The sequence below is a fragment of the Passer montanus genome, unplaced genomic scaffold, assembly GCF_014805655.1.
Source record: "Passer montanus isolate IOZ18808 unplaced genomic scaffold, ASM1480565v1 scaffold11, whole genome shotgun sequence".
Lineage (NCBI taxonomy): Eukaryota > Metazoa > Chordata > Aves > Passeriformes > Passeridae > Passer > Passer montanus.
Window position 1 is genome coordinate 14,514,777 of NW_024357613.1, and position 26,652 is coordinate 14,541,428.

The 26,652-nt window shown below is 36.1% G+C and overlaps 1 protein-coding gene across 5 annotated transcripts in view; it reads right to left on the bottom strand.

Annotated features, from left to right (window-relative positions):
• Positions 1–279: 279 nt before the first annotated feature.
• The window catches only part of TTK (TTK protein kinase), a 30,556-nt gene continuing 4,183 nt past the window's right edge, over positions 280–26,652 (bottom strand). For 4 of the 5 annotated variants that reach the window (XM_039728025.1, XM_039728044.1, XM_039728008.1 and 1 more), the window contains 20 exons: positions 26,352–26,577; positions 21,809–21,915; positions 17,828–17,971; positions 14,373–14,481; positions 14,172–14,247; positions 13,994–14,091; positions 13,366–13,465; positions 12,522–12,645; positions 10,985–11,166; positions 10,724–10,860; positions 9,169–9,295; positions 8,015–8,107; positions 6,132–6,289; positions 5,898–6,049; positions 4,584–4,708; positions 4,192–4,272; positions 2,777–2,953; positions 2,366–2,456; positions 2,037–2,134; positions 280–953 (listed from right to left, as the gene is read on the bottom strand). In XM_039728025.1, the coding sequence (XP_039583959.1) occupies positions 864–953; positions 2,037–2,134; positions 2,366–2,456; positions 2,777–2,953; positions 4,192–4,272; positions 4,584–4,708; positions 5,898–6,049; positions 6,132–6,289; positions 8,015–8,107; positions 9,169–9,295; positions 10,724–10,860; positions 10,985–11,166; positions 12,522–12,645; positions 13,366–13,465; positions 13,994–14,091; positions 14,172–14,247; positions 14,373–14,481; positions 17,828–17,971; positions 21,809–21,915; positions 26,352–26,577 (2,495 nt within the window). In that variant the 3' untranslated portion in view covers positions 280–863. The remainder of the gene's footprint in view (positions 954–2,036; positions 2,135–2,365; positions 2,457–2,776; positions 2,954–4,191; positions 4,273–4,583; positions 4,709–5,897; positions 6,050–6,131; positions 6,290–8,014; positions 8,108–9,168; positions 9,296–10,723; positions 10,861–10,984; positions 11,167–12,521; positions 12,646–13,365; positions 13,466–13,993; positions 14,092–14,171; positions 14,248–14,372; positions 14,482–17,827; positions 17,972–21,808; positions 21,916–26,351; positions 26,578–26,652) is intronic. The other variant, XM_039728016.1, reaches the window with a different exon arrangement.

The following is a 26,652-nucleotide window of genomic DNA, read 5'->3' on the forward strand; positions in this document are numbered from 1 at the left end:
TCACTCTCCCTGTGTAACATGGAGAATCACAGCTAACCCAAAACAAGGCAGGGCAGGTATGAGCATACACGCACACCAGAAATGTAATTCAGTTAAAACCTGACCAATCCAATAACAACCATGTAAAATCCCCTTCTCTTACATTCATTGCATTTTAGAGAATGCTTAGCATTAATGCTTTTTAAAATCCAAATTGGTAATTTATTACCATTGTAAATCCTGAAGGATTTTCTATTTTGAAATTTGAAAAGCAGACTCAACTTGTAATAGTATTTTTAATACAAGAGCCATTTTATTCATGTAAGTTCAACACAGTACTGATGATTCCATCATAACACTTAACCACAGGAACAGCTCAAAAACTGGGTGATATTTACATGCATCTACTAATATTGTAACTGGTGGTTTATACAGTGTTCATTTCCAAGGTATTTGTTAGCAAAGGACAGAACAGCGTAATACTCTGTTAATGCCTGAGGAGATGTTTCAAAAGGTATTTCATGTTTTTCATGTACATCAATTGGCATTTTTTGGGAACTTTTTTATATTAGCTTCTCTTAAGATCTCATCTTAAAAGATTCTGGTTTTGTACTCCAGACACTGTAGTGCTTTGTAAGTAACACAGACCATAATCACCAAGTAGCCACTGTCGTTGCTCAACCCAAGCAGCATGCAAGGAGTGAAAGAGTCCACGGTAAAAATTCATTCCATTAAGCTCTTTTTAATGACCTGCAATCATTATCAAAAGAACACAAAGAACATATAAAAATGCAAACTTTATGCTGGGTGTCCTTTTAAAAGCTAGCAGCACAAAATACTTTTTGAACAGACCAGACATCTGTTGCCTCTTGAACAGTAGTACATCATTTTGTTGTCCATGTTTTTTGACTCCCGGGTTTGGCAAATGCTGATACATCAAGAGTTTTACCACTGCTGCACTGTTCATATAAAGTCTGAAAGTTAACAAACACACAGGTGAACACAGTTGTACTGCACATGGACTCAAGGTACATAACGAACATTTTATTTTTAAATAAATCATCACATACTGAAATATTCCATACTAAAATTGCTCTGTCAAATCAAAAACTAAAAACACACTTAAGACAGCTCAGCTGTACCAGCTGTAATGCAGTGCAGTGCCCAGGGGAAAATACATACGCTGACTTAGCAGTGTGGGCAAAGCTATAGATCTTCACAAGTCATGAGACAACAAATGAGCTGCAGAGATGTAAAAAATCGAGTTTACTCTATTAAATGTCTCCACTATGGAAACCCCAGCATGGAAGGAGAGAGTTATTTGTGTACTGGGGGCATGCAAACTTTACACAAGATACTCAGATGCCCAAAAACAGCCACATCACCATTTTGTTAGAAGAGTAACGACTTGTTCACCCTCACATTTAAAACAGATCAAGTGCAACTAGAAGTGTAAGCATGAACTCTTTAAGATTTAATAAACATTGAATTTGCTTTCCTTCCCATGAAAGCAGCTTTGCATTCTCTAGCTCTTATGTATACTTTACCACCATCACTTCTGAGACACGGGTAGAAAGAACAGAGTTGAAGATTTATCAAGCTTCTCTTTCAGGCAATAAACAGAGAGGCTGCAATACTTCAACACACAGGAACTAATTTACACACAGCACTGCATTAACAGCTCAGCAACTTCCAGGAAGCAGAAACAGTTGCAGTCCAAAAGTGTGCACACTTAACAGATCAATTTAGATAATTGGGTACTTAAATTAGAAGGCCCCCACATGGGGGCAGTTTAAAAGCAAAGCAGATCTACTGGGAGGTGGAAAGGAAAGAAAAAACCAAAGATAAAGATTACTGGCATAATTTTCAGCCTTTCCAATTCAGAAGAATGTAGAGAGATTCTGCATCTTTGCAAATGAAAGCACTAAGATAAGCAATGTTTTCCCAGCTATGGCTAAAGATTTCATATATGTCTTGTTTCAGCTTTCACAAACATTCTAACCTTTGTCTGAATGAACAGGTACTACTACACAAAATAGAAAAGACCATTTACTTACCCTCGCAGCTCTAGAAATAGAATTGGGAGAATTCAAGCCAACAAGCTGGCCAAGAATACGTTTCATTTCCTCTGTTGTTCCTTTTGCATTTGAGACACCTGCAGTTAATTTATAGTTATGCTGAAATTGTATACATGATCAATGTAAAAACTGCCAGAACAGTTTGTAAGAGGTTTAAAAATTAAAATATTGAAGTTTTTTCTGAAGCAGATGTAGGCATCAAACAAAACTGAGTCATGCCAACAAGCTCATAGTACCTCTAAGAGTGAAGTGTTTTCTAATGCAGTTACAAATACTATTTAATAAAATGTTTTTTAAAATAAATGTACCTGTTTGACAATGGCTTTGAATTTGAACATAGGGATGTACCAGCAACTCCGAAACAGAAATTCTCTCTTTAGGATTCCTTATTAAACAGCGCTGCAAATGAAAAAAGAGGAAGAATGTTTTGCCTATAAATTATGAATTGTCCTAGGAATTAACAGTATTAACTTAGATTGTTGAACCAAAGCACTTAAGTTAGTGCTTACATATCTGGTGTTGAGCTGAAAAGAGACTTAAATATGGAAACTACATGAAGTAGCTCTAGCTTCATTCTTTTTTTGGAAAAAGGCCTGTTACTACAAGTAGCAGTGAGCATCTCTTTGTGGGAAAAGTCTCTCAAGCACAACTCATTCCGTTTTAGAAAATATGCTTTAAATAAAGAAATGAACATTATTTAAAACAAAAGGAACAGTTACCTTCAGCACATCTTGAAGATCCTTCTCAGCAATATCTGGGAACCCTATTTCATAGCTTGGATCAACAATAGCATGCATTTTATTGATGTGACTTGTTATATGCTGAAACGGAGTCCTTCCATATGTCATACAGTACAAAATGCAGCCCAGTGACCACACATCACTTTTGGGACTTATCTATTATTAAAAAAAAAACCCAAAAAAGATTACTCTCCACTTAAGGAACGGGCCCTTCAGTCAATTTATCATGCATTTGTACAGCTTTTATTACATAAGGGATCTTTGTTACTATTACACAAAATCACCAAGGCAGCATGCCATTATCTACTAAGACAGTAATGAGGCTTCCTTCACTGACATTTCATAAGAACTATTTTCTAAACTATTTTTGAAAATCAACTTTAAGAACAAACTTAAAAATGAAGTTAGTCCTTAACAAGTCAAACGGCAAGATTCTAATTTCAGATTTTAAAATAAACACAACTAAAAGCACACCAAATCATTTAAATCCAGGAAATGGTAAGAGATCACCACTAAGTCTCCTAAGTGGAAAGCCACAATTCAGTTCCCCTGGGTTTAAAGGATTCAGATTTCAACCATGACACTCAAGACTGCTCCTTGCAGGACAACTTTGCACTTGTCCTGTTGAAGCTGAAGTACTTTTAGAGAAGCACAGAGTGGGGGAGAGGAGGGAAGTGGAGAAGATACATACAGAGAACCTGACTCCTAGCACAATGGTTTGATTTTTGTTTAGATGAGCTGAACAAATCTGCACTTTGCATGCAGTATTAATTTAAAAGTACAAAAGCTAAAAAATTGTCCTTAAAAAAGAAATCTGCTTTAAAAATATTGTATTCTCCGTTTAGGAAGACAAGATTGTATTTCATTACATAATACTTCCATTCAACTGTTAAAAAGTTAATCTTCACATCCATGCAAGTACATATGAATTTTAAATACTTTTTCACCAAACCATGTAACCCTCAGTTGAAGTTTGACGGCCAATGCGAAAAATGCTTTACCCTTCAGTACTTTTCTCATCATTCATGTTCCATTGTCCTGGCTACGTTATAAAATTTTCTACAACACGCAATACTCTGTAGCAGAGAAAAATTAATGGGATACACTGAACTCATACATTTGTCCCTAAAATGCCCAAGCCTGCACCTCTGTTTTACTTTCAATTTTCCTCAGTAATTGAGCACTTACATTTTTCTACACAGCATCTGCCAAATGCTTTTAGGTAATTAGGGAGATTAGGCTAAACCTTCCAACTCTGCACACCATCATCATGGCACAATATCTCTTCTGTTCAAGTTTCAGTGGAAGATTTTGAAAAAAAACTAATCTGAAGATACATGATTGAATTACTTCCTTCTTAACATGAAGGTAATAGGAGGAAAAAATCATACTACCTTAGAACGAGGCTTGCCATTTTCTCCATAGGAAGACCTATCCTCTATTGCTTCAGGTGGCATATAATTCATTGTGCCAGCCTAGCCATAAAAATCAAAGAATATTATTTTAAGTAAAGCATGCATTAAATTTAATTAACTTAATAAAAACTTAGATTTCTGTCCCAAAACACTGAAAAGTATCTTAAAAGTTTGTTTCCATTAAGGCTGAATGCCATTATTCTGTTCATTAAAAACACGTAAAAACCAACATACATGAATATTCATGTACACATATAAAACCATTCAGCATAAGATTTAAATAGTACTTAAGGTTATTACAATCAAAATTATCAGCAGGTACTATTGCACTTCACAGAAAAATGGACATGAATTTTCCAGAATTATTTCACCTGAGAATCTTTAATGATACTTGTCACATCGGGCTGCATTTGGTTTGCAATGCCAAAGTCAATCAGTTTTAGCATTCCATCAACTATCAGAAAGTTTGCTGGTTTCAGATCACTGTGAATGATGCCTGTAAAAAAGAGTTTAAAGTAAATCCAAATTACTACTATAAGGTTTAGCATTACTCAATTCCCATAACCATTGCACAGAGAGAAGGGGCAGATTGGCTTTATCTGAGTCTCTGCAGATTGCACGAAAGTGCTTCCATTTCTTCCTAAACAGTTAAGAGTTGCATGAGTTTGCAGTTAGAATTGCTACTTATTCAAACCTGCAGGTACCCCAGAACAGCTCCAAGCAATTTGAGTTGCACAGTTTGTCTCAGTTTGGGAGACACTCCAGCTCTGTGTGCACATAGCCACACTGGACTGCTGCTCTGGAGTAGTTCAGTCACTTGTCCATGCCTGTAGTTCTCCCTTTAATTAGCTAAGAAGGTAGTTACAATAAAAGAATTATATTGTTTAGTCTGATTAAAGGTACCATTCACTGAGGAATATACACAACTGACTTCACACAAACTAAATTTGTTAAATTTACACAATTTAACATGAATTTTGGTTACCATCTATATAATCAACCAATCTACCTTGCTATTTTACAAAAATTGCTGACTTTCAAAACATCAGACATATGTATGCACCCTGAATTTCAGCAGGTTTTGCTGTTTGCTATATTATTGAATGCTCTAATCCTGAAAAGAGATGATGCTTTCCACTACATATACTAGTCTTCACTTCATTATTATACAGGAAAAGAGCTAAGTCTGCCCTCTCCTTTATAGTATACAGACAAACAGCATATAGATGCATACACAATTATATAGGTAAAGATGAGAGGAAGGCCTGAAGAACTCAAGGAGAAAGCTGAAAACACTTTGTCAAAATGTAGATAGAGCTGTCATTAATGTCAAAGCTATGTCTGAAAAGACTGAGTGGCTAAAATTTGAGTCTAAGAGAACAAGTGGAATTGGGAGCATACAATGTAGTCTAAAGCAGAAAATATTTTCTAGCTGTGGCAAGAAAGCAGATAGCATTACAGAAACAGTGATATTTATGAAATCCTTCTTCAGTTGGCTAAGTCTATTTCTGGATCAAGACTTCCCTTGTTTTTTTGCTACACTGCTTTTTTTTGAAATACAGTAAATACCCATCTTTGAAGATCACCAAGATTACACCAATACTAAATACCACCTCCAAAATTAAACCAGACCCATATTATCTACCATATATCCTATACAAATACCTAGAATTATTTAAGAATACCATATTCATGGATTGTGTGAACAGCTTCCAGCATATTTTTCCAATAGCTCTTTCGCTCCAATGGATCCATCCTTTTTTTCTTTTTAAGCCAGCTATTGAGATCAATATTTCCACACTCCATTACCATGTAGATATGTTGATCAGTAATTTCACTAAAAATAAAACATGTATGTTAAAAGTGAAGGAAATATCTTTTTATAGAGAAATACTGATTAAATAAAGTTATTTACTCACTAGCCATAAAGGCGGATGATCTTATCACTATGTTGCTGCAGTCTGCTCAAATGAGCAATTTCATTCTTATAGCTCTCAACAGTCTGTTGATCAGCATCCTCTAGATTCACATATTTGACAGCATACAGCTGCTTCTTGTCATTCAGTACTTGAAACACCTACAAAACAGTATCAGTTAATAACTTCATTCATCCCTAACTCCAATGTACTATGGTCCTTCATCTCAACTCAGCCAGAATACCAAAAGAAGTCTACATTTTCAAAAGAAAGAAACAATACAAAGAAATTCATACAAGTCAGCATGAAAAAAAAAATCAAGACACCAGTTACAACAGAAACAACCCTCTATCAGAAGCTATCTTGGTGCCACATTATATTTCACCAGGTGTAGTACATCATGAGTCTGCAGTGTGCCCAAGATAAAGATTATGAAACAACACTCCCAGAGATACAGGTTTGATCTGCCCTCACACATTCACTTTGTCACACCAAAATCATGTGGAGGTTAGATCACATGGCACATTAGAAGAGGTTGAGAGCACAAAATCTCATACAGTCTTAAGATGAGAAGGCTGCAAGAAATTCTATTGCCGTCTTCTATTGCTCCCTATTTAAAGGAAAGATATGACAGACTCCTCTTGAACCAAAGTATGAGATGCAATGGACACAGCTAACACAAGGAAAATTACAATTGGATATTTTGGTTTTTTCTTTGTCATACAGTCCAACAGGAAAACTGCTTGTCCAGATATGCTATGAAATCTCCATCCTTGGCAATATTTAAACACAAAACCCCATGCATACCCTGCTCTATTTTCAGCCTTGTTTTAAGCAGACTATGAGAAAATGACACACAGAAGTCCCTGACATCCTACCTCATTCTACAACCATACACTGGCAACACAGAGAGCTCCTCTTTCTGGAGCTCCCTGCTGACTGGAAGCTGGCTAATATTAGTCCAATTGACAAGAAGGGTGGGAGGGAAGACCCAAGAAACCACAAACCTGTTAGCCTAACCTCAGCTGCTGGCAAAATTACAGAGAATATCCTACTGGGTACTACTGAAATGCAACTACTGATCAGACAGTCAACATGGATTCACAAAGGGAATGACCTCTAAGTAATTAGTTAAATTAGCTATCATTAAGACACATCCTCCTAGAAGCTATGCTGAAACCCATGGAGAACAGGGAGGTGATTTGAAAGAGCCAGCACTGCTTCACCACCTGCAAATCTGTCTGACCAACCCAGTGACGTTCTGTGAGGGAAGGACTACACCAGTGAATAAGGGAAGAGATAGAGATGTCATCTATCTGGACTTCTGTAAGGCCTTTGACTTAATCCCCCACAGCATCCAGCTAAACTACTTATGCTGTTAAGAAAGGAACTATAACAAATCCAAGAGATTCTGCCAATATTGTTTCCTAAGCTCCCATGACCCCAGATTTCCATGTAAAAAGCAACTAACCACTTCAGACATAGCTACAACTCCACTTCTCACACAAGTAACAGAAGTAGTTAAGAGATGGTCTGTCTCCTTCAGGCTCTCAATCAACTTTACAAGTCACCCATTTCCCAACAGTGTAATCACACTGCTCTAAACAACAGCCTCTCACATTAGAATGTCCACAATGCAGCACATCTTTTACAACAGAAGAGCTGATTCTACCAGGAATTTTAATGCTTACTCTACCATAGAAATTATCTTCAAGAAGAAAAAGTCTAAGCATAGCACTAAACCAGCAAAGTTCTAGATTCCCTGGGTCAAACACTGTGTACATGTTAACACTAGGCACTCATTAGGTGATTTCAATGTGTATTTACAATAGATTGTACTACTGTGTAAATTAGTGACTGTCTAAAAGGACAAAGGAGCACCTTACCTTACTTGAGCCTCCACTACCTATTTGCTTTAACACTGTATAAACTCTTCCATTGATGACAAGGCATTCATGCGAAGGCACAGAAGCTGGAACCTGTGTACACATTGAAAAGGTTAAGAAATAAATATTGGTACATGCAACAGAACTTAAAAGAGCTCTACTTTTCATTAAGTTAAAATGCTTTAAGTTGTCTTGCTCTTTCTGAAGATGAGAAAGATGTTTAGAAGCAGTAAAGAAACTCCAAATGAAAGCTAGATCCCCATACGCTGATCATTTGGCATGTGACATCTGCACTCTTGTAAAAGTGCCAACACTCCTCACACTGGAAATCAAGGAAAGGATCTTCTTTACTAAGGTTTCCCAGATCATTAGAGACACCTCCCTCTTTACTTATAACATCAGAAACTACATTATCCAAGAGACTTTCAGTCTCAGCATGAAACTTAAGAGCTGTACTGAAATAATCTACCTTTCTATTTGAAGCTAATTACTAGCTAAAAGACTACAGTAGTGTGAAGTTGAAACAGCCTGCATTGCCCATATCTGCTACACCAAGCCATAGAAGTTTGATTTAGTAATTTGTCAACACTTATCTAGTAGGAAGCTTAAACTTATCCCCCAGTTTTATCTACAGTTAGGAGGGTTCCTACCTGAATATGCAACACATCTAAGGTAACCCATTTTTACATTATGTCAGGCCATAACAAAAGTATAAAAATTTGTGAAATCTAAAAAAAAAAAAAAAGAAAATGGAGGAGAAATGCAATCTTTTACCTCCCTCAAACTCATGGTTTTCAACACACACTGCTTTTCTTTAATGGTACTGTACTGGGTAACACTACTGTAAAAGCACTGCAGAACAAAAATAGAGGCTCTTGTGCTTTACTGTCATTAAGTAGGACCTGAAAAGGCTTAGATTGCAGACATAAAGGCTCTAGTATTTTGACAAAACTGAATTGATTTTTTCAACATCTGACTTAGGTCATCTAAATTCAGACATACACATGAACAAAGTTATTTTAGGAATACTAGACTACTTTCCATTACTCCTCCAGCAAGATGAACAGTAACACCAGGTGAAAAAAAATATATACACATTTATTTTACCTAACTAATTCCCAATGAAAATGTGTTAAAAATGACAAAATTGTTACCTGCAAGCCAACTTGATTTTGAAATGGAGTTGCTGGAGTATGTGGTAAATAATAAGGGAACTGGCTGTAGGGAGTAGAAATTTGACATCCTGGTAGAAACTTGTCCTTTACGACTGGTGTGCTGAAACTAACAAAAAAAATTAATAATATCTGCAATAGTTGTATTTCCTTAAGATTATTTTAACAACAAAGTTGAAATCTTCAATGTTTCTTGAAAGTTAAACCCTATTGACTAGCAAGAGCTCAAGCCTCAACTTCATTCAATAATTATCATTAAGACCACTTCAAATTCTTCATTTAGAAGTCCTTTTAGAAATACACTGAAATAACACACTCAGGAAATACTTTTAAAAACACAAACTTACTATCTTCAGACAATATCTGGCACTTCCCAGCAACTGAAAAGTGAAAGAACTATAAAACTAGAAGAGCTGACTATAAGAGATTTTGAGCCAGTTACTCTTCTCCAGCTTATTGTTATTTATTCAAAAACTTTTTAAATGACTTCTTTTTTAAAGTAAGCCTATTAAGACAGACAACTTCAAAAACTCTCACTATTGCCTTTAGAGCTTTAGCTACACTGTGTATGAGCAGGAAGATCATGGATTTAAGAAAACTAAAGATTACAAAAAAATCCTATGGTTTTTTAATCTGTTCTCTTGATGTGTCTACCATTTTTTTAGTTATATTTCTGAACATATTTTATTTTTCTCCCACTGCATTTACAGAAACTAAGGCCAAAATCAGAACTGGAAAAAGTGTATATAACTAGGATTTATTTGGTAGAGTAAAACCACAGAAGTAAAAAAAAAGGACAAAACCACTCCAAAGCATGACTTTAAATATAGAAACACTCAGCAATTCTGCACATTCAGCATGTACAAACTAAGTAAAGCGAATTTATTCAAGGACTATTATCACATTCCTTCATGAAATTATGTGGTTCATGCCCTACCTATAGTCTGAATTCTACAGCTATAGAGACAGAGGTCCTACCAACAGGAACAGTGCTTACTCAGCATACAACCTTGGCCTATATGATTCATCCTAGAGACTTATGAAAACAATAAGTAATCACATAATTAGAAAGATTTGCTAACACAGGCATAGGGGTTTATGCCTTATTTAAGGTAACATGGATAAACAAATGCTATAATTTCTTAACATAAGTGCTTAATTCTGCAAGCTTCTGGATTTCTCAAAGTACTTTTAAAAAAACCTCAGACACTTGCATCATGAGAAATAAACTGATATATAATTATCAACCTAAAAAGCCTGTCAGCCACATAAAGTTACCCAAAAGAAAGTGTCATATAGCAGGGATTGGTGAAAAAGGTAATAGCTCTACTAGGGACTTAATGATTTGATGGTAAATATTCAAATGCTGAAAAGCTGCCCAAAAAGGCAAAGGCCCCTAAATGCAATCTGAATCTCAAAGTCAGGCACTTCACAGAAGCACTTAGAATGTTTGCTATCTAAAAGAAAATTTAACAAACCTTGTAAAAATCTGCTTAAACCTTTCCAGAGATCAACTACCATCTTATAGTAGGCTTACCAGGCCATATAATCATTAGATGTGGCTCTTGGTGTTCCATAAACATGTGACGGGTCAATTTTCTTAGAAACAGCATCTGGTGGTGATAATCGTCTTGAAACAGGATGACCAGACTGTTCAATGTTCATTTGTTTTCCCTACAAAGGGCAAAGCAAGATATTATATCACACAAGGAACCACAATTAAGAATACAGAAATAATTTCTTCAACATGAGAAGGCTGCTGCTACCACACATGTGATATGTATTTTTGTTACTTTACCTCACCGTAGCAGCTTTTCTGTGACACATCTTGAGTTGGCATTTTTTTTCTGGCATTAACACAGTTTAGTTTAATCTGCTCCAACTGCTTTCTATAGCTTTCCCCAAAACTAGATTGTTGCTGTTGACTTTCTAGACTCCTGGGCTCTGGTGTCTTCAGCTCCAGATGCTGAACTTTATTTTCTGTGAAAAAAGAAAAAAAAGAACAACAAAAAACCCAAAAACCAGACTATTAAAATGATTCAACATTCAACACTTGAAAAGTTTCTAGAATAATTTTACCTCATTTTCTAGCTGAGACTAAAACACAGATTTACTGGAATTAGGCCTTAAAGACTTTAATGAAGTCCTCAGGCTCCATATTCAATTCAGGGTAGTAAAATGGCAACTTTCTTCAATGTCTTAGGATAACACTGTGACAGTAACAGAGATGCAACTGTTTCCTACACCAACACAGCAATAAGAGTACACAAATTGTACTACAAATCCCGGGATACTGAGCAGGTTGATAAGGCACTGAAGATAAGCTTACTACGATACTCCAAATTAGAAGTCTGTTGTCTGCAACAATAGGCAACCTATAATCCAAGTGCAATGACTGAAGCCAGAGGCCTAAAGGGACTTGGCACTGTCTCCCAGTTCCTTTTGCACAGGTAGTACTAGAGTGAAATGGTGGGATGTGACGGTGCAGGCTGCAAACAGCACAACTTAGAGTGTTCCTTCATGAGCCTGAAAAGTTTTCTTTTCAAATTACTAGAAAGCATCCCATGCTGAGCAGCTTAGTGCGAGTCAGCTGCTGAAGGACTGAACTACCTCAACCAATACCTCACCTGGAAACATGAATGAAGCACAAACAGGGCAAGTATGACCTGAAACCCAAACTGTTCAGTGAATTTTTCCCACTGACTTGCATTGGGAACAGTTCAGTGAGGAGCTGAGGTGACAATGAAGTTAAAAAAAAAAAAAAATCACAATTTTTCAATTGAAATGTTTCTTGCCTACAATACATATGTAATTATACAATCCTAAATCTAACTCTTTCAATATTAGACATTTTCACCTAATTTTTTCAGCAGGATGAGAAAGCCACCTAGTGAACCAGCCTTCTGATGAAACACTGAAGTAGTTAGCAACTAACCATAGGAGGTTAGTACATGTATTTCATATTCCATGAAGTTGGTAAATAAATAGTAACAATCTTTTAGATTTTACTAGCCCTGAAATCCTTGCTATAAATCAAAGCTGGTTAGAACATTTTCCAGAAATACAACACATAATGTAATCTAATACCATCCCTATTTCTAGCTGAATTCACACAACAGTCAAAATCCATGTAATATCTAGTGAAGTATTTCTGAAATACACCAAAACTGTTTTTAAAAGAACTTTAAAGACTCATTCTCCAAAAGTATGTTAATAATGCAGGAATTTCCAATTTTTGAAAAAACATTTAGCAATGTAATTTTTAAAAATACAGAATAGCACATTTTCCATGCTTATTCTATTTCAAACTATTCAGACATGACATTAATAGTTACCTGCTCTTTTCGTCACAAGACTTGCATCCGCTTTGGTTTTGAGAGTTACAGTTGAATTGGTAGCTGTTTCTGAGCTGCCCTCATCCAACATCTGCAACTGTAAAGCTGTTTTTTCTTGTAAGGACTAAAGAACATAAAAAGCATCTTAAAAAAAGAATCAAAGGAAAATTCAGGAGTAGTATACAAGAGACATTTCCTTAAGGTGATTAAGTGGCAGGTGCACCGCAAAGCAAACATGCCTCAGGGAACTGTGCAGGTTACACAGACAAGTATTACTGATTCTATTTTTAAATACATCAGCATTCTAAATTTTCATAATCCAGTTGCTATAATAAAAGCCTAAATGCTTATTATTCTGAAATTTTCTTTTAGGGGATGGGGCCATGGGACATGAAAATGTAAGACACAGTAATGAAAGACATTTGTTTTTTGATGAAAAAAATCTATCAAAAGCTGGAATTTATGGCTCCATAGAGCACTAACTTTGTTGAACAGACTTCATTAAATAAGGTACTTCCCATGGTAAAATTCATGACCAATGCTGAAAGAGATCCTGTAGTCAAGTTGAAATCTGTTTATCCCCTCTTCAAAAATCACATTCCAAACACTACTCCCATTCCTCCCATCAGATGTACTGCTCAGAGAAAGCTCTTTTTTAATGCCCTATTATGCATAACAATTTTCAAGTTTAAAAGCCACAATGAATGTTTCTATCCACAAATGATTACTTAAAGGGAAATCTTACATTATTTCCTTCTCAAATTGAAAAAGGTGTTATTACAATTCTTACTAATATCATAGAATAGCTAGAATTCCTTTATATATTTAAAACCACTTAAGTTACCTGCAAATCTCCCAGGCTGTATGAATCACGCCCACAAGGCTTCGGTTCTGATGGTGGAAAAGGTGCAACAAAAGCTGTTTGCTTGGAGCTGGACGTTTGCCTGTTGAAGTAATATTCTTAATTACATCACATATCAATACAGCGTGGCAATGGTCTTTTTTGGGAATGAGATAGAAAAAGTAGTTGTGCGAAGACTTTGGCTACAAGTTTCAAATATGCAGAAAAGCAGGTCCACTCGAACAGCAAAGTGAGAAACAATACAAAGAAGTCCCACAAAATGGGGATCTAAAAATATCTGGAGTTACAAGACTGTCTTATCTCTTATTTTAAAAACTGAATTGCATAAAGATATTTTGAACAAAATTTATTTCCACTTTAATTTCCATTTATTTTGAGCTTACAGATTAGCCACAACACTCTCTCTTCATCTTCACATGCTTTCATACAAAAAATTTCCATAAGACTGCAAGTAGGTTACTGCAGTATCTGTTGCAACTATAATAACAATTTGTCTCTTATCCTTCAGGTCAAATTTGACAGACATCTGACATTTCCACTATGCAATCAAAGTACCATTGAAAAGAAGTATTGAAATCTGTTGTGCTCTAGGTAAACCCAATAACCATACCTCTTCATAACACTAGCTGTGAGTGGGACATCTGAATCCTCCATGTCATCACCATCATCAGATACTAGGGTAACAGGAATCCTCCCAAATGGGCAAATCTTAGAACAAAATTCAAAGTTATCAGGTGTGTAAAGCAGAGTAAAGACTAAGATTCTAAACAAAATGTTACATGTTTTACCTGGTTAGATTTGTTTAGTGGTCTCAATGGATTGTGGTAATTAACTAGGGCACCCAGTTCCTGTGACTTCTCTTCCCTAAAAGAAAAAAACAAACTCAACCAAAAAAACCCACAAAACAGAACACACAACACTGTAATGCATGTGTTTGGTTTTGGTTTACATGCTGTTATGAGGCATTAAATAAGAAATTAAGACATTACCTAAATAGAGATCTGGTAATAGTAGAAGAATTTTCACTAGAATCATTCTTTTTTAAGCTTCTGTGATTTCCACCTGTACTCTGAAGTCCAGACTCCTGTGTACTTGATACTGTAGGGAAAATAGTTGGAATCATTTAGATCATATCAGACAAATTCAACTAAATTATTCTAAGCAATTAATTGGGTTAAATTAAACCAACTGATTTCACTGATAGCAAATTTGAGAGCGGTCATATAAACCATGTGATGTCAGGGAGTACCAAGGCAGGCAATAGCAAAAAGCTCATTCACCAGCCCCATCTTAATCCATAAGAGACTCCTGCTTGATTATTGAATATTTAGCAGTAGTTTTATTAAGTTGTACATTAACTGTAAAATTAAATGTGAAGTCAATTTAATAAACTTTGTGAAAGTATATATTTCAGATATGCTTTACAGTAAACACAACCAGAAATCAAGTTATTTGAAGAGCCATTCTAGAAACTTAAACCCACAAATAAACAGTTCAGAACAACACTGTCTTGCACATTTTTTCCCTACAGGTGAAGGGAAGGTCATTTCTCAGAGACAAAGAAATCACAAGAACTCTGAATACACTAATGAAAATGTATCAGCACCTTAATGAACACACATTCACCTTACAACAGTTTAATTCTTCATATAGAGAACAATGTGGAATACAAGCTATTTTAAGCACCTTCAGATAAACAACAATCACTTGAACTCAGCTATTTTCCTGACAAACCATTTTTTACAAATGTAAATTAATATCTGGTTATTTTGGTTAAGAACTCTTCAATACTACTATTTTTTTTAAAGACACCAAAAAGCATATTTGAAAAAAAAAATCTAAGTCAACAGGAAGTGTTCAAAGCCAGGTTGAAAGCTTTGAGCAACCTGGTCTAGGTGTTCTGGAACCTGGAAGGTGTTCTTGCCCCATAACAGGGGATTGGAACTGGATGACCTTCAATGTTCCTTCCAACCCAAACCATTCAAAAATTCCAACTAAGATACTATATAATATGATCTTCCACATAATAGGCCCTATGTTCCATCAGTACAGGAAATTATCTGCTTGTCCAACAAAATCCATGGCTACCCACAGCCTTCAAATAAATCACAATTTAAGGACTTTTATATAGCACTTAACATTTTTTAATTTTTATCAGCTCTTTAAAATGGATTTTACTTTTCTTTTGAACTCTCCCATATCCCTCTTCTACTTTCAGCCAGAAGTCAGATTTCTGGTAGATGAATAGTGCAGTACTGGCTATTTCTAATAATGTTTTATGAACGACTTATGTTAATAGACCTAACTACTCATTTAAATAAAACAAGTGCCTCAATGTAAAGTGTAGTTTTATTACCAACCCAGGACCATCACCATCTCACAAATGCAACCCAGACTTTTTCCCTGTAGTTTTATTACCAACCCAGGACCATCATCTCACAAATGCAACCCACACTTTTTTCTCAAATATTTTTTTTAAACCACCAGCTGGCCACTGGACTCTCACACTCTCACACCCAGCTGGTGATCTACAATACTTTCATTCCTCCACAGTCTAAGACAGCCTATCTGCTTCTTATGATACTCCTGACCACAGCTGAATCCCATGACCTAAGGCTCTCTTCCACCCAAAATTATTCTAAAATGGTTCTGCAATCTACATTTCTGAAATACTAAACTATCTTTTCCCAACTAAACATGTTTGATTGCACCTGGTCTGTCAAATACTTTAGATTGTGGTGCATGAATGAAAGAAAAGAAATCAAACCAAAGGTTTCTAGACTTGATGCGTGTTTTATATTTGCTTCACAACACTAACTGCATACAACTGTCAAAAGCATTCTGCACAATTTCCTGAAGCTGTGAATGAATGCATTTACATATACAGTATTCATATTTGCAAATAAATTTTCAAAAGCACCTCTTCAAATGGCAATACAAAACAGAAAATACCTAAATGCCAATACACTAAAATTGCCTCTGTTGTTCCAGAGGACTGAACAAATTCACTTAAAGCCAAATTCAGTGATTTACCCCTTGTATGTTTCAGAGTTTGAGATATTTGAAGTCTGGTGTTATTACTCTTTAAATAACTAAATTTAAAAGGTAAAAGTTTATAGTTTGCATTTTTCAAATAACTAATTACAAACCTATATATATGAAAAATAAATAAGCCTACTCTTGCCCCAAAGTTCATTGCTTCCTAACTGGGAGGCAGGGTTTGCCATTCACTGCCACAGGTATTTCCTTAGGTCTGCAGCAGGAAGTCAATGTCAGCAAAAAATTATACAAACCATGAAGGATATTGGTATCCTTCATGATATTCTCCTGTGGCACAGTACATAAGCAGTGGCATTTATGATGTCTATAGCCAATTAATGATAAACAGAATAAGACAGAAAACAATTTATTAGAAATGAATGCCATAGTTGAATACTATTAAAATGGTTCAACCCTGCTAGTGTTTCAAAGGTTGATTCAATAGGTGCCAAGCAAATCTCAAATGCTACTTCTGAAGATATATCCCTAAGGAAATTAAATCAGACCTATTTTTACATTAATTCTGTCCTTACACAATGCAAAAATATGGAAGTGTTAGACATCACTCTTGAAAGAGTTAGCTACATACACTTCAGTGCTGTTTCAAAGGTTGATTCAATAGGTGCCAAGCAAATCTCAAATGCTACTTCTGAAGATATATCCCTAAGGAAATTAAATCAGACCTATTTTTACATTAATTCTGTCCTTACACAATGCAAAAATATGGAAGTGTTAGACATCACTCTTGAAAGTTAGCTACACACACTTCAGTGCTAAAGTCAAACTATATTTTTTGCTCAATTCCACTTCAAATAAATTGATCTCTTGAAAACTTCAAGAAATAACTGTTCCCTTTTTTGAAGTTATATATCCAGCAATAACGATTACTTCGGATTTATGACACAGTCAAGCATTTCAGTCTTGTACAACAAACATATGGGTTTTGTCCAAAATAAAAGTTGAAACTGATTATTTTTTCTAGATTTGACTTCACTGAAATGACTATCAAAGCTTTCCCAGTCTGTCACAAGATATACCTCCAAGCAACCTATAGATGTGTAGCTTAGTTTATATTTCAGTCCTAATTCTTCTCCACCAACAGCAGTTCTTACTTCACACTTAGAGCTGTGAGTCTCTAGTACAAACTGCAAATCCCTGATGACAGCCAAAGGAACACTGCAGAATTACAGAACTGACCATAGCACAGCTCCTGCAAACCACACTCACTGCACTGAAGATGAAAACAAGCACTGAAGGAATAAGATTTATAATATAGGAAAATATATCTGCTTATTGGACAATAGAGATTCTGAGTTTGTATCTAGAAGGAACAAACACTAGTTTTCTTTCCAACTTAGAATCACAACATGCAAAAGCAACTAGTATTTTAAGAAACTGCAGTTACCTGCAAAGTTTTCCTTCTCCTCATCTGAAAGTAATTGCTTTTTTTTCAAATGTAAGTTTTGCAGAGCAGTTTCCAACAATTCCAGAGGAACAGCAGAGCACTCCACAGCTTTCTGAAGGATCTGCTTACACTTCTTCTCATTTTCTAAGTGTAAGAAACACAGAGTTAGAAATCACAGAAGTAAAAAAACAATTACAGTGTGCAAGTTTTTTTTAACAAGATAGTTACCTTCATGTTGTCTTATATTCACTTTGCATAGCTCTATGAAGCCATTGTTCATTAGGGACACCTCCCCTTACATTGCCATTTTAAGGAAACTGCCTGGAAATACTTGCAAGTGAATCACACAAATCAATTTTTCACATTAAATTGAACACCAAGTCGCAAAATATGCATTCTCAGTATTTTTTTTAGTGTTGTAGGAACTGTAAGAAAATTGTACTCATTCTAAAATCCTTTTTTTTTTCTGTAGTATTTCAGTAAGGAAATATGACTTTTATGGACTTCCATTTAGATGTGACCAGGTAAAAATGTTATTATGTATATATTATGAAACATCTTTAATCCACTTAATAGAAATCACATTTAAAACCAGCTGTTGTTAAATAAAACAACAACTCTGGACAGCACTACAGTTCAGAAAAGAGGAGAGAAAAGCAAGGATGTTACATTTTCAGACATTACTAAATGGCATAAACAGAGAACTTTGAAGAGAGCTGAGGTGGGAAAGGGAATGTGTTAACAAAACATATTGAAGCAGTCAATTTAGATATGTAATCATGTACACAGGCATCTATTAGAAAAAGTCAAATAAGGAAAAACGTGTGAAAAGCAAGGATGTTACATTTTCAGACATTACTAAATGGCATAAACAGAGAACTTTGAAGAGAGCTGAGGTGGGAAAGGGAATGTGTTAACAAAACATATTGAAGCAGTCAATTTACATATGTAATCATGTACACAGATTTATTAGAAAAAGTCAAATAAAGAAAAACGTGTACTGTAACCACAATACTCTGAGCAAAATGATGCAATGTTTTGCTACAGCTGTCAATGCCCCTGAAACCCCAAATGCCCTTCTTCCTCCTTTCCACAGCAGCAAATCAAACCACTTTGTTCTTACATTCATGCTACATACATATTACAATAGTCAAGTATATGCATAATAGCATATTTAAGAGCACCATGTCCCCCACACTCAAAGCTCCACTTGTAAATTAAGTTAGACACCACTATTGCCTATAGTTCAGGCTGGTGGAAGTGCAGTGTAAGCACCAGGAACTTGTGCTTTAAGTAACCTATTTTAAGAATATTAAATGGATGATGTCAAACACTGAAGCAAAGAAGCACCAGAATTAGATGAGCTGTAATTTCATTTAAATCAATTTTGTGCTAATTTGTTAGAATATGGTTTTTAACCATATAGTCAAATACTGTTTTTTCTCCTAAATTGTCAGCAAAGTGGATAGGCTCTAAGAATCCTTAACCAGCATTCTGTGATTCTACCTTTGGCTATATTTAGTAACCACACATTGCTTCAACAGAACCTGCTACTCGAAAGTAATTCCTCCTAGTATTGTGTGCCTTGTTGAGTAAGAAAGAAGGTGACACCAAAACATGTATGTGAAAAACTGCTTCATTCCCCTTAACAGATGAGGATCCAAAGCACAAAATAAAGGCAGAAGTATTTCTGAATTCCAATCAGTGCACTTCATTACATACCAAAAGCCTGAATCAAGCACCCTGGCATAAGATCTGAAGCAGTCAAGAGTAGAGTCTTATCTACGATCATGAGTTGTGACCAATTCACAGCAAACTGTCCTCAAGCATATCACCCAAGGTACCCAGGTAATGACAAGACAACTCCTCATCTGAGGTATTTAAATGAAATTTCAGTCAGTGTTTAAGTAAAAAAAGAGCCACAAAAAACAGATTGGCACCTTTATTGTGTCACTCCATTTCCAGGTCACTAATATTCAATTATTAAGAAATCAACATCAAATTGCCAAGTCTAATTTCACAACTTGAGCTTTTATCTTGAGCAAAACAGTGAGCTAAGGAAGAGAACGTGCAATTAAGTTTTTCTGCTTAATGCAAAAGAAAACACTGACAGATGTGCCAAGCACTGCTGAAATCACTGGGATGAAGAAGCAACAAAGCACTACCCTCCTTTCCCTCTGGCCTAAGTGGACACAGTGAAAAAGGAACACACTCTTAAGTAACAATTTAACTCACATGTTCCACTAATCCTCTTTGAAGCGCCCAACAGGGACACTATAGCTCCATACATATTACTAAAGGACACCTAGATCAGCTCAAGGGTAACAGATACAAATCAGAGAGCACACTGCAGATAAAACAAAGCCGATCATAACTGGCTTATTTCCTTTGGGATTAGGACTTCATTCTAGGTTGATTATTTACTGTCAAAGTAAGGTAAACTACTGCATGAACACATCCCATAACTACAGGATCAATTTAGTCACCGGTAACCTGTAGCAACTTTACTACACTTTACTAAATTACACAATAGGTTTTATTACTCTTATTTAACAATACCTTTGTTATTGCAGTATTAGTGTTTAATTGTCTGTTTAAATAAACATCCAGTGCTCACTAAAAAATTATTATCTTTTTACTACTGTTTAGAAGTTCAATACCACAAGTTTATACTAGAACAAGACTGGTCAGGTAACTGAATTACGCATAACACAGAAACTGTGTCATTTCAAGACACAAACATGCGTATTTTTACCTTTTTTTCCCCAACCTCTACAGAAGTCATCCATAAAACATGATATACTTCTTGGGGGGGAGTTGGTTCGTAGCCTTTCCTGCTCTAATGCCAATCAACTTATCAATAACGAAAAACTGGAAAATCTGAGATGACGAGTGAGTATCTACTTTGATTTTAACAAAATGGCTCTGCCTCATGGGCCACTTTGAACATCTAAACAATATCCTAAAATAGTTAAAAAGTAGTACTGGAGCAAAAATGTATATACAAAACCACTATCAGTGGAAAATAAACAGAAGTAAAGAAAGATGAGTAAACAGTAAAATGTATTCAGAATTTAGAGCATAGAATAGACATTAATTTATTTAGTGTAGCTAAATTTAGGGATAATTTCTCATACTAGGCAGTATGAGAAATATATACAACACAATAATATAAAACAACTTGCATGATATTGAAAAAACAAGAAGGTTAATTTCTCATACTAGGCAGTATGAGAAATATATACAACACACAATAATATAAAACAACTTGCATGGTATTGAAAAAACAAGAAGGAAAACAAATCACAAAAAAATTAATATATTAATCAAGTCTCTTCCATTCAAATAAGACAGCTTTCATAGAATGAGCTTGTCTTTCTGTACAGAGTAAACTGTCAAAGGAAGAAATACCCAAGGTGACATATGTCACTCTTCAAATCACCCATGGAAGCAAAAGAAGCACCCAAAAATACAAGCCTGTGCACAGCCAACACAGCCTTGCTAGCAAGTACCTGGGCAACAAAATTGCATATTGTTTTTTATTAAACCAAAATACTCTGTCAATCTACGGATGCTTTGTGGAAGAAGACAGAATTTCTTCCACAAGCAAGTATTTGAGCCTCACTTTTCAATGCAGGAAGAGCCTTACTCAAAAGGCTTCCACTGTAAGATCTAAATTAGGAAAGTACAAAGTACTAATAATTTTCACCTGGTTTGAAAGTTATTTCTAAAACAGAAAAAAACTGTGTGTATAGTTTCATTTTAAAAGTGAGCACACATTCTCAGTAAATTTCAATTTTAAAAAATCCAAACTTTGTTCTGATTCAATACCTATCAGTTTCCTTAAAAATTATGTAAGGGAGTAGAAGTTTAAAACAAGACTGAGAACAACACAGAACAGCAACACCAAACAAGCTTTGTTTTAGGGGTTCTTTTCCTTTTCTTTTTGGTTTTGGGTTGTTTATTTTTTTTTTTACAAACCTTGTGATAGCTCAAACTGTGCAAAAGCCACATGCACAAAAGCAAATTTCTTGCAGTTCAGTCTGGCCAGATGAAATTGGTCCCGTGCCTCCTCTGGATCTTGAAGACTGTAAAGACAGCACATTCATAGTTATACAAGGTGAAGAGGCTGAGAAGGATGAAGTTCCATGTACTGGATGAAGCCTTGAACTAACTTTGAAAAAGCAATCCACCTATAGGCTAAAGATTTTCCTCCTTACAGCAATCAGTGAACTACAAATAAGCAAAGAATTTTAAATGCCAATTATTGAAAGATATCAAGCTGAACCTTCCCAAAACTCAAAGGACTCAATCCTTAAGCTCTTTCATACTTGATAGTTCATTTACTTTTGGCAAATTTTAATCCTAGTGTTACATTCAGCCATAGACTGCTGTGCAGGTTCATGCTTACACACAGCACGCCCACTTTTAAATATTCGAGAGCAACTACAACCTATGCAAACACCAGTCAAGATACAAAAGGCCTAAATCTACATTACTATGAAATACATCAATGTTTCAACTGACAAAAAAAAAAGGGAGCTTAACACTTACCACCAACATCTATAATCAAGAGATAAAGAAATTCTTTCCTAAGTTCCCCCTTGGCTCAACAGATACACAAAGGTACCACTTAGAAGTGAGAAGAGAGAAAGATTTATGACCATGGTCCAAAATTAAAAGTACCGAAAAATACAACATGGAAAGGTAAAGAACATTTTCAGTAGAATTCTGTGAAATTTCGAATGAAAGATGTCTCTCATAGTTTAGGCATGTTACTAGAGTCACATAGGTTTACTGAACTCAGCTCTGATCATCCAAAGCAATAGGACAGGCACAGAAAAACCCGTCTGCAGGCAAAGTCTGAGCCAGAGAAATTAAGCTGTAATGCGTTACATTCACTTTCAAAGAGTTTGTTAAAATGTAAGTTCCTGTAGAAAGCAGCAACAGGCTTGGATAGCAACACACAGAGCAAGACCTAACAGTAGCAATAGGCACCAACTGTCACACGCTTGGTGGCACTGTGCTAACAGCCAGAAGCATTCCATGAGAGCAGGTCTGGCATTGCAAATGTATACCACAAAAAATCATAGCAGCATTTGCTGTCCAACTATTTCAGAGCACACTCAAGGGTTCTTCAGACCAACTTGGTATAATAATAGGTCAAAAGGTATTGGCACAGCCAGACTGCAGCTAAAGCAGACACCAGGGAAAAAAAAAGGTCCAATGCCAAGAATGGAATAATCCAGTATCTCACCTAAAGGTTGGGCAGAGAAGTGATTGCAAGCAGGCTTGGGGAGAAAGACTAGGGGGTGATGGCTGATGAAAAATTCAACATGAGCCAGCTGTGTGCGCTTGGAACCCAAAAAGCCAAATGGAATTATGGGTTGCACCAAAAGGAGCATGGCCAGCAGCTCACAGGAGGCAATTCAGCACCTCTGCTCTTGGGAAATCCCACCTGAGACACTGCATTCAGCTCCCAACATAAAAAGGACAGGGCCCTGCTGGCACACGTCCAGACAAGGGCCACAAAGATAAGGCAGCTGGAGCACCCCTCCTGTGCGCTTGAAACCCAAAAAGCTAAATGGAATTATGGGTTGCACCAAAAGGAGAACGGCCAGCAGGTCACAGGAGGGGATTCTGCACTGCTGCTCTTAGGAAATCCCAACTGAGACACTGCATTCAGATCCCAACATAAAAAGGACAGGCACCTGTTGGCACAAGGCCAGACAAGGGCCACAAAGATGATTAGGCAGCTGGAGCACCCCTCATATGAAGATGGGCTGGAAGAGCTGGGACTGTTCCCCTGGAGAAAAGAAGGTTACATGGAGACCTCATAGCAAACTTCCAGTATCTGAAGGGGGCCTGCAGGGAAGCCAGAAAGGGACTTATTGTCAGGAACTCTAGTGGTAGAACTAGGAAAAATGGGTACAAAATTAAAGAAGAAACTCTGTTTTTAAACTTTTTTTAAACTTTGTTAGGCTAGGTGTTAGGTAGCCTAAATTTAGGTAGTCACAATAAAGAGGTAGCCCTCTTTATTGTGAGGGTGGTGAGACACTGGAAGAGGTTACCTGGGGAGGCTGTGGATGCCCCAACCTTGAAAGCATTCAAGGCCAAGCTGGAAAAAGCCTGGAGCAATCTGGTCTAGTGAAAGGTATCCCTGCCTGCAGCAGGCGGGTTTGGGACTAGATGATATTTAAGATCCATTCCAACCACTTAACATTCTACAATCAGAACAAAATAGTGTTGATGCCAGTAAACACTAAAATCTCAAGCCACTGCCTCTAAAGTTTGTGATGCTGATTTGCTCCTCCACCTTGTTTAGGTGGAATATTTGGCAGAACAGCAAGCAATTCTACTGAAAAACGCATCTCTTCTCCCACCCAAGGTAGTATTATCAGAGCACCTATCAGTGTCATTTAAGCTGTAGCATCAATATTACTTTACTTGCAATAGCTTAAAAATAAACCAGAAGCACTCAACAAAGTCATGAGATGAGAGGATTTTCTTTAACAGAAGCTAAAATCAAGTAAAGACAGAATATATAGTACTGGACAAACTGACAGCCAGTAACAGAGAAGGTAGAGCGTAGAACACCAGGGAAATTGAGAACAAAAAAATTATGAATAATAACTTGAGCAGCAAGTAAACATGCCAAACACAAAAGATCCAAGTAAGGAGCCGCTGATTAACTTAATTTCCAAAAATTACAATCAACATTGTTTTCAGGTCCAACCAGCCAAAAGTAATTTCATTGCTGGCGAGATTACAGACGTAGTTCATAAATGTAGTTTCATATAAATCATTGATATTATATGCTATTCTGGACAAGAAATCCTTAGATTATAGAAATTATTAAGAACAAACTGGTATCAAAGTAATTTCCAAATGAGGAATCATCATTTAGGGAGATCCTTATAGTGAAGTTCCAGTGGGATTGATGCTATATCAGATTTTGGTGGGTACATTTTTTAAAAGGGGTTTGGAGTGGGTTGTTCGTCTTTTAAAAAGAAATTTTTATTAGGCATGTCAGGAAACATATGACTGATGATACTTGCCAATTAAAAAACATGCAGCAGAAAACAAAATGTGCAGACCTGAACTACCTAGTGAGATAGGTAAATTCTGTAATGCTGGCTACTAAAGTAGAAGTTAGTTTAGTACAGCTGTAGAGTGCATTTTAATAGTGAAACAAGACAGACTACTCTCCCAAAAAGGTCCCTAGAGGCTGTAGCAGTGAAACAGCTGAAGATATTTCAGTTAGACACCACAACTAGAACTGTTCATATAATTCATGTATTCACAAGCTACTGACAGCACCTTTGGTTTTGCTTTCTGCAATACATCACACAGAATACTGAACATAGCTCTTGCACACATCTTAAAAGCATCCCACCTTTCAAACCATGCTCTAAAGATCAAGTGAAAATAGGTCCAAGTGATTAGGGACATAGGAAATAATTTTTCTGAACTTGAACTCTCCTACAACGAGATAAGAGATGTGACTTGATCACTATTCTGGAAATGAATTTCCACAAACTAGGATCCACAAGCCTATATTACACAGGTTCTGCTCTGAGGAAAAGCAATGGATCTTTGAATAGGAATGCCACTTTGAAATGTATCTTTAAATCTCTTTAAAGAGATTCTTTACTCCACTTACAAAAAAACACGTGCCCTCTTCAAGATACTAAAGATTCACAAGGTCATTATTCACTCCTGTTTCTCAACAGGAGATTCAGCAAATTAATTCTGCTGTGTGCTTTTAGTAACAGTGATGCAGCAAGGTCCATGCAAAGGACAGTGCAGAGTTGTACACATTTATCATACTGCAAGATGAAACCATATGCCAAGAATTCAAACAGGGGAAGAACACGAAAGAAAAAGATTTGCTATGTTCACTGGAAAATCACCTGCTCAGCACTGATTGTTAGATTGCTGCATTGTTCAATTACAGCTCTTCATCAAAATATTTGCTGTACTATTTCAAGCAACAAAAGAACCCCTTACGAAAAAAACTCTAATTATAACTCTGCCCCAAATTATGTCTGAACACACCTGTACAATCACCCTGCTCGAATTTGGACTGAGTAAAGCAATAAATGACCACAACCAAAACTAATTTTCAAAATGTGGAACTAGAGAACGACGTTGAGACATCCTTCCTATCACTAAGGCAGTTAATTTAATCAAACTGTGATGATCTTGTCTAGTAAGAGAGAAAGCATATTAAAATAAAGCTCAAAAAAGGATTTCAGGCTATTCCCTCTTGTACCTTACATGGAGAACCAAGAAAAAAAAAGTAGTGTGTTAACATCTCTAAATCAAATAGCTCTAAACAATCATATTTATTAGCATATACAAAAAAGGCAAGTACTGTGGAGACAACAGATAAGCTAACTAAAGCTACTTACCTTCCACACTGAAAATGATAATTTGTGGCAGAAAACACTAATGAAACAAGGTGTTCTTATCTTAACTCAAAATAGAATGATGAGTTCTCATATTGAAAATTTATACTTACGCTTTCAACTCAGCAAATCTCACAAGGATGCGAGCATAGCTCTCATCTTGACTGTACTTTTCTGCAGGTAATGCAGTCACTGCTTGACTGTAACGGCCAATGAGTCTATTGAGTAGGCTAACATCCATCTGAGGAACACCCTTTTTCTCTAGTTTAAGTAAAAAACATAGCCAATCTTCTGGATTATTTGTTGTCATCATTATTTGATTGACAGTTCCAGAGTTATCTGACAGAAATCCAAAAAAGGAGATTGATTAAAACAGCAGTAAATATGTACAAAAGAAAACACTTTTTATAAGCT